At 27.5% G+C, this 9,381-nt stretch overlaps 1 protein-coding gene across 2 annotated transcripts; it reads right to left on the bottom strand.

Annotated features, from left to right (window-relative positions):
* Window positions 1-870: 870 nt before the first annotated feature.
* On the bottom strand, window positions 871-2,750 carry LOC143586873 (uncharacterized). Of its 2 annotated transcripts, XM_077068328.1 has the most exons (4): window positions 2,672-2,750; window positions 2,188-2,588; window positions 1,962-2,094; window positions 871-1,890 (listed from the first exon to the last, which is right to left on the bottom strand). In XM_077068328.1, exons 2-4 carry the CDS (start codon window positions 2,400-2,402, stop codon window positions 1,681-1,683), a joined length of 558 nt encoding a protein of 185 aa, XP_076924443.1. In that variant the 5' UTR covers window positions 2,403-2,588; window positions 2,672-2,750; the 3' UTR covers window positions 871-1,680. The 2 variants fall into 2 exon arrangements, with proteins under 2 accessions (XP_076924443.1, XP_076924444.1); XM_077068329.1 differs by having other exon boundaries at window positions 1,962-2,046; window positions 2,188-2,708.
* Window positions 2,751-9,381: the final 6,631 nt, after the last annotated feature.

The raw sequence follows: 9,381 nt of genomic DNA, 5'->3' as shown, positions 1-9,381 counted from the left end.
TTTAACAGCCATTTCGAGTTTTCTTTTCTGTCTCATAAACTTTGCTTCAACAGTTTTTTGATTGTGATCTGTACAAAATGTTATTTTTGAATCTAAAATTAGTAGTTGTATTAAAAAGAAAAGGTAATTTATAACATGGTATTTAAATAATTAAATGAACAAAACATAACATTGGTATTCTATAACAAAAAACTTTATATAACATTTGAAAACATTACATTATAGTTTTCATTAAGAAATTTATATTGAATGACAAAAAAACTTAAAAGTTTTTAAATGAATATATAAGTTGAAAATTTAAAACAAAATAAAGTTTTTGGTAACATGAAAACATGTAATACTTTAAAATATAAACACAAAACAAACATAAAGTTAATTAAAAACCATAACATAGTGATACATTTCCAAATAGTCTTAAACCAAAAGGTACACAACAGGAAATACGACAATAAAACCATAAACCTTGGAATGAATCCAAGATCTGATAATAGTTCTTAAACAACAGAGATAATTAAAAAGACTTCAAAATAACATAGAAGAACATTAAAAAAATAAACATAAACACTTCATTTTTCGAGCTTGGGGATTAGCAGGGCAGGCTTGCCATCAGAAACAGGTTTGGTAGTAGACATATCCCCAAGTTCAACAACATCGTAAGTGTTCATCAATTTTTTCTTGAAACTTGGATTTTTGGATTTCCTCTTAAAAGTTGCAGTGTCACAAACATCAGGCTTCTCAATTTGTTTGTCATTACTTTGTTTTCCAGCTGGAGTAATGACATTATCATCCATAATTTCAATAACAGCCTATAAATTTATAAAATAAGCTTGTAAGTAAATTTTGCATTTTCTATTAATAAATTAAAAATTTAAAGTTAAATTGATGGTAATTACCATTGGGTTGAGAGCTTGGCTTGAGTCAATACCACCAAGATTATCAACCTAATATGTATTTACAAACAAAGAATGAAGTTCAAATATTTAAAATTATATTTATATAAGGTTGAAAAAAATATGTAATACTGTAAAGAATTGACATAATTTTAACTATATAAAGGTCATACATTGGGGTTCAGTGTGTCTTGAGACTGACTATCATCCAAACAGTTGGTCAAACATGCGGAGTCATCAACCTTTAATTGGAAAAATTTACCATCACAGTTTGTTGGTGAAAAATGTATGTTGAATATATTTTTATGTAAATGTATTACCTCAGAATTGTTTGACTTCTTTTTAAGCTCAAAGATAATATCAACATCATCAATGACTTTGGAAACACCAAAAACCCAGAAGTTGTTTTTCTGATTAAACTCGGTAATATCAATCCGAAATGCAAACTTTTCCCCACAAGAACATCGAACTCATCAGGATACAAAGCTTTATCACCACCCTGTTTTAAGTAACATTTTACAACAATATTAACATCAAATAGTTATTAAAATTAAAAATATAAGCCAGAAAAATTATAAAGTAATAATGGTATCTTACAGCAGCATGTTTGTCAACTAAAGCTCTAGCAGAAGTGTTGAGAATTTTCGAAGCTTCTCTGTCAAAAACTGTCAAAGAAAAACTTCCTGTGGAATCCTGAACCACCAATGGGAGTTTCAGCCTGCATAAATAATAAATCATGTAACATACTATGATTATAAGAAAAATATGATGATAAAATTTAAATATAATATTACCTTTCAACAACTTCAATAACAGTATTATTGCAACTCTCTGTTTTACATTCAAAAACATCTTCTTGATCAACCAAAACACCCACAATATGTTCATCACTATCACACTTTTTTGTAACCTTCTTGTGACAAGTTTTACAAGCAAAATAATACCAGGGCAATTCTTCTTGTATCATCCGAACAGTACCAACAATAACCACAGACTTCACCTATATTTATGTTAACTCTATTATAACATAACATAAATATTAAATATTAAAAAAAGTCAAATAAAGTTTACCTCATTAAAAGTTATCTCAGCTATGTTAACAAATTCGCTCCTTACAACATATTCATCATAGAGGGATAAAAACATTCCAGATAACCTAAATGATTGGGTGGAACATGATGAACCAGCAGAGTTTTGAAGGAGGCTGATAAAAAATGAAAATTTTAGTGAGTAAAATAAAAAATATGCAAAATCATATTATATTGTAATATGAAATTTAATAATGAATGTATAAAACCTGTTTCGAAATGAAGTAATTTCAACAATGTCAGAATTCACAAATAGCTTTGAAACATTAAAACAGTTGTTTACATAACCGAAACGACCAAAGTACTTCAATGTGCCAAACTGGAGTACAACAACAATAACACCATTTTCATTTCTGTTTTGCCAGTGCTCTAAAATAGAATCAGCATAAGAATCCCACAAAGAAAGGTAAATTGAATTCATCATTGCATAACAGAATTAAAAATAATATTTCAACAAAAGTGGATACAAACTAAATTTATAATTATAAAATATTAAGACTGAATACATACTCAAGATCTTGAAGAATGACATTCACTTTCTTTGTGTCTTTACCCTTTGATGTCTTGAATTTCTTCAGATCTTTAACATCAGCAACAAAACCAATAACATCTGGAAAAATAATTTGTGGATTTAAATATAAAAAGTTAAAGTACAGAGAAATAAAATAATTGTACAATATAAAATCTGTTTACCTAAAGCTTGATTATCAGGAACAGTTTTTTCAATGATATCCTTAAAATCTGTGAAACAGAATCCATATACTAGACCAGAGAAATCAAAAATGGGAACACATCACTGTCCACAAAAATACCAAGCTTGTTTTGGTTGTTCACATATTTGTACTTTGAGTCATTCAAACCAATCGTAGGCCTCACAATGTAATAACAATCTACAAAAGTAAAATTAAAGAAGTGTAAATAAGATTTAATCAAAAAATGATTTAGTGATTTTAAAAAAACTAAAAGCATAATCTAAAAAAGATAAAAAAATCAACATATGATATTAATTGTGCAAAGTAAAAGTAATATTAAGTATAAAAAGAGGATAATATTATAAAGAAGTTGATTCATTAATAATATCTACAATTATTTATTAATTTTAATAATAAATAAAAAAAGTTGGAACACAAAATAGGTTATACTCTTTTGAATAAAAATGGAAAACTACAAAATACAAATAACTTTAATTCACATACAATTTGACAAATATTCCTAAAATTACTTAAAGATAAATACTAATTTTATAACATCTATTCAAATATAATACAAATACAATGAAGAAAAAAATAGAGTGTAAACAACTATTAAAAAAATTAGTATAAACAATCAAGAGAATTATAGTAAATGTTATCAATATTTACTACAAAATTATAATATAAATTCTAAACTAATATAATAACAAATAAGAAATCAACATATGATAACAACTGTGCAAAGTAAAAATAATATTGTTGACTATAAAAATAAAAGAATAGTAAAAATAACCGGATTCATGAAGACTTTCAAATTTGGGAAACCATCTTCTAAGAACATTAGCTTGCATTGTGGTTCCCTGTAAGTAAAAAGTATAGGTAAAAAAGATATGAAAAATAAAACAACATAATTTAAAAGAAAATGTATAAATTAAATGGATTAAGATATACCTGTTCATTCACAACAATCATTTCAATTGAGTAAAACTGATCTGGATTATTATACAAAGGCTGCTTCCATAAACGGATTACACGAACTTTGACAGTGTAATCACGACGAGCCAAATCCAAATCCATTTAAAAAATATTATAAGTTTTTGGAAATTATAAATTATAAATTAGAAATATTGCATATATAAAAATGAAAATATAATTCTTAATTCTTAAATAATAACCTTTTTAAGCAATAAATGTTGATCTAAATATTTAGAATTTCAAGAAAATACATCATAAAAAGGATAAGACCAAAAATAATAACCTTTTGAAAGACTATTAAAATTTATTATAAATTTAAAATATTGCATATATTAAAAAGTATTCTTTTTTTATAAACACAAATAAAAATTATAATCATTTTGTTAATTCCTAAAAATAATTATCATTCAAGAACAATTTCAATGTTTTCTTTAACTTATAATCTCTATATGTAGTACAAAAAAAACAATAACCTTTTTAAACAATAAATGTTGATCTAAATATTTAGCATTTAAAGAAAATTCATCATAAAAAAGATAAAACCAAAAATAATAACCTTTTTAAACAATATTATAAGTTTTTGGAAATTATAAATTAGAAATATTGCATATATAACAATGATAATATAATTTTTAATTCTTAAATTATAACCTTTTTAAGCAATAAATGTTGATCTAAATATTTAGAATTCCAAGAAAATACATCATAAAAAGGATAAGACCAAAAATAATAACCTTTTGAAACACTATTAAAATTTATTGTAAATTTAAAATATTGCATAACCCTATATGTAGTACAAAAAAATAATAACCTTTTTAAACAATAAATGTTGATCTAAATATTTAGCATTTAAAGAAAATTCATTATAAAAAGGATAAAACCAAAAACAATAACCTTTTTAAACAATATTATAAGTTTTTGGAAATTATAAATTAGAAATATTGCATATATAACAATGATAATATAATTTTTAATTCTTAAATAATAACCTTTTTAAGCAATAAATGTTGATCTAAATATTTAGAATTTCAAGAAAATACATCATAAAAAGGAAAAGACCAAAAATAATAACATTTTGAAACACTATTAAAATTTATTGTAAATTTAAAATATTGCATATATAAAAAGTATTCTTTTTTTTATAAACACTATTAAAAATTAAAATCAATTTGTTAATTCCAAAAAATAATTATCATTCAAGAACATTTAGATGAAAAACATTATATACATCATAAGAGGATTAAACAAAAAAATAATAACCTTTTTAAACAATAAATGTTGATCTAAATATTTAGCATTTAAAAAATTCATCATAAAAAGGATAAAAGCTAAATTAATAACCTTTTTAAACAATATTATAACTTTTAGGAAATTAGAAATTATAAATATTGCATATATAAAAATGAGAATACAATTCCTAATTCTTAAATAATAACCTTTTTAAAAAATAAATGTTGATGTAAATATTTACATCATAAAAGGAAAAATTATAGTTTTTCAAACGTATTATTTTATGTTTTTGTTTTTAAAATATGTAATATGTAATTAATTTATTCTAAATGAAATATTATCAATTAAACTAAACAAATACATACTTTTAAAGAGAAATGTAAAATTGAGTATATCTTCACACCATAAATCATATGAGAACGAAATTTCTTGATGTGATTCTTTCTTAAAGAAACGTACTGTAATTTGTAAACATATGGAAATCAGATTTTGTTTAAAATAAGTAACTAATATAATAAATTTAACTTTCATAACACATATTATGAAGAAGATAACTTACTGTTTGAAGAAATTGAATTAAACAACATGATATTGAAGTCCAACAATCCAAAATGAAGCTAGGTTGATTTGTACTTGCAAAACATTGAAAATAAATTTGAAAATTAATTTGAATTAATAAATATGTAAAATAAAATTTTAAATTATTAAATTATATATAGAGATTTAAACAGCAAAACAGTACCTGTTCATCGTCATCGTAAATCTTAAATGTTGAGAATACGCCTAAAAAATATGGTACAAATAATGTAAGCTAAAATGATCAATTAAATAAATCTGACTCTTATTTTTCAGAATATAAAGAATTAAATTAATTATAAATTCAACTACACATACCTTGCAAAACATAATATTGATTCCAGCAGAGCCGATGTGTACTTGGAACACAAAATACAAAAATGTTAAAAGTAAAATAGAAGTGAGAAATATAGAAAATGGAAAATTAAAAAATTAAATTATATATTTTATTTGAACAGGATAACAGTACCTCTTTATGTTCATCATAGAATTACAACATAGAATTATTTATTAATGAAAAATAAATTCACAGTTAATTAACATGACTTAAGTACACAGTATGAGACAAATTAATAAAATCTAACATAAAAAAATTAATTGCGCTCACCTTCAACAAAGACGATTTATGGAGGCTTTAGATGAACTGACCGTAAAAATTTTCCTTTAGATAATAAATTATTTAAAGGATTAGAACATAAGAACAAAATATTTAGAGAAAATTAGAATATATAAACACATTAAAAGTCACCTTGAAAAGTGAGGTTTCACGGCGGCAGATAGCAAAAAACGAGAATTAATGAACACAACAACAACTGAAGTACTTGATTTGTCACAAGATCTGAAATATAGTGTAGATCACCAGATCTGAAATATAGTGAATATCTGAAGATCCAGTGTGGAGAAGAGATGTTTGTGGATCTGAAGATCTGAAATATAGTGAATATCATAAGATCCTTTGTGAAGAATAGATGTTTGTAGATCTGGTGTGGAGAAGAGAGAAACATTGAAACGGTGGAGTGAATGAATGAAGGAGAGAGAAGAAGAAAAGAGATAGGGTTATGGTTTTGAATGACGGAGAGAGAAGAATAAAAACCGGTTCAAAGAAAAAGGCAACGTGAAAGCGTAGTTTTTAAACACAATACCAAAATGGTTGTGGGGCTTAAACGTATGGTGGTAACACTTGTCAGAACCTGTTGAGAAAGAGATAATAGAAAGGAATTCAAGCAATCTGAGATCGACGCTGTTGGCCACTTCCTCCTGCGTCCGGAGAGCACCATCGTTGATTGTTGTACTCTTCCATTTCCATTTGATTATTATTAGGGCTGTTTAATTAAACAACATAATTTATCCTCTGATCCTTGGAAACAAAAGAAAAGAAACCTAACCTAGAGGAGATTCACAGTTGCCCAATTACAATTATTGGAATCATCATCGGTACTCAATTCAATACTTTCATTCCGGTAAGCCTTTTCTTTTTTTTATTATTTATTTGGAGGATTTTTACTATTATTAAATGAAATTAAGTTATTAATTGTCAACATCAACAACATTGAGTCGTCATGATTAGTTAGAACTAGTATTATTACCCGCCAATCCTCGTTGTGCTAGATCTCATTTAACACATTATATAGTTTATAGATGGTTACAAAGTTTTACATGGCATACTTATGCAGCATAAACACATCATCAATCCATTATTGAAGATCAAGTCCAGATTTTTGGTTTCGATATCTACTTAAAACATGAAATAGAAATTGGCACATCTAACAGAAACACAACGTGCTAAACAGGTCGTTTGAGCTGAAGGAAACTGGACATTTTTAAAGTCGCCCGTTCAGACCGAATTGACTTTTGCCTTAGTAAACATATTTAACCATATGACCCCTAAATACAGTTGGGTTTTGCATATCTAACATTAAGCTGCACTTTGACTTTTTTAACATGACAGTTGACTTTTGAAAGTTCATGAAGTGGTTTATTTTACATTTTAATGTTGTCCAGTTGCAATCAAAGTTTGTTGTGTAAAGAAATTAGGAAGCACTGTAATTTAAAGATTTATTAGATAAATATGTTGCTTTGCTTTCAGTTTACCTTTAGGCTTTAGGAATGTCTGCAACTTTGAAACAACATTGGCCGTGCAATCAAACTCTTTATCATTACAATGGCTACAAAGTTGAATCTTCTTTAGGTTTATAAGTAAAATTTTACATAAATGCAAACATGGAGTGAACAACTTACTTACCTGGAGTCGATTATCGAAGTCAATCAGAGCCTGTACGAAAACCGACGAAGCTACACCTGCATACCCATACCAGATTAAACATATGAAGCTGCCTAACCGGACTACAAGACAATCGAAAACGTAATTTGACATCACATAAAAGCAGAAGAGCCAGACCCATCCTTAATTCTAACTCTATGCTTAAATTTGTAAATAACATAACAAAGAAACATAAAGGTTACAACCTTAAACCTCAATTGTCTAATATACCTCTAAACAGTAGAAAGATAATAGAAAAATTAATAAAATCACATAAGTTAACCAACTTGAAAGCAAGCATAAGCCAATGCGGGTCGCAGAGTAAAGTTTGCATTTCTCGTTCCCTGCAAATTTCATAAGAACAAAACTTGATACTGTATCACAACAAAAGGTATACAAAATAATTGAGCGGTAATTAGTAGCTAACAATCTTATACACATAAATCAATAGCCCTAGGTGACATCCCTAACTAATAATTTATCTATCATAAACCTAGGCATATAATACAGCAATCTATGATAAACTGAACGACTGTGCAGCGTGATTACAATTTTGTATGTATGTTGTATGATTTACATAAGTTGCAAAACTTGAGGAAAACTTAAACGTTGTAGCAGAAAGAACGAATTGTTGACATTCTGTAAATCTGCAATTGAAACCCAAATCGACTGTCGAGATCAGTGGTATGCAGTAAGAAATCTGATACGGTCCCATATCTTGGTCAAATCAATTATTAAAAGGGGGGAGAGGGGGTTAATGAGTAGCTGATATTTAGGACCGGTTATTATTCTATTAATAAAGGGTAGCTAAAGTTTAGGGTTAGTTATTATTCTACTAGTGCTTATTTATATCTTTTGTTATAGTGAGGAGGATGTCAATGTTTATTATTATCAAAGTATTAGGTTTTCTTTAACCTTGTATCGGAGACTTCCCATCTCGAATTGGGTAATCGGAGACCTCCCATCTCGAATCGGGTTATTATGTTTCAGTAATTGAATCGTTTGTTTGAGTCCAGATTCTAGACTCTATCAAAATCACTATACAAATTGAACAATCAATGAGATCTGCAACGATCTGCTTAATCTTGACCATCGCCAGGAAAACGGCTCTGGTCGTTAGCAACTGATGACCCACCACACGCCGTCATAGTACACAATGGCACCATTGATCACCCTCGAGATATCCATCCGTTGGTCTACCGAAAAACGAATATTGGAGACAGAAAAAACAAGGCAAATGCAAGCGAAGATTAATAGAAGATAGGAGACGAACACGTGTAAACGTAGGTGTTAGGTTAGTTATGTTGTTGCAACGTGGCAACAAATAAGAACACAAAGGACTTGTATTAACAACAAAAAGATATGTACCCTTTATCTACAGTGTCGAAATGTGAGACAACTGCTGGTTGCATTTTAGTATGTATATAATATATTTATGTATGTGATAATGGCAGCAGCTGGTATTATATTAATTCCCCCCCCCCAATGATTTCTGTTCATGCCATAACCTCAACCTCAAACAAATGACAACCTCCAGCCATTCGGGGTCTAATTGATGCTTTTGGTTATGCATTAAACTGTGTTTAGCTACTTCAGTTGTTTCTTTAATTCCACTGAATGACATTTTTTTTTGTTTATATAGGAAACGGGCGTGTATCTGACGAGATGTT

The sequence above is a fragment of the Bidens hawaiensis genome, unplaced genomic scaffold (assembly GCF_021521415.1).
Source record: "Bidens hawaiensis isolate Kalapana, Puna unplaced genomic scaffold, B.hawaiensis_p1.1 tig00035032_1, whole genome shotgun sequence".
Taxonomy (NCBI): domain Eukaryota; kingdom Viridiplantae; phylum Streptophyta; class Magnoliopsida; order Asterales; family Asteraceae; genus Bidens; species Bidens hawaiensis.
This window is presented reverse-complemented; position numbering and strand designations above follow the sequence as displayed.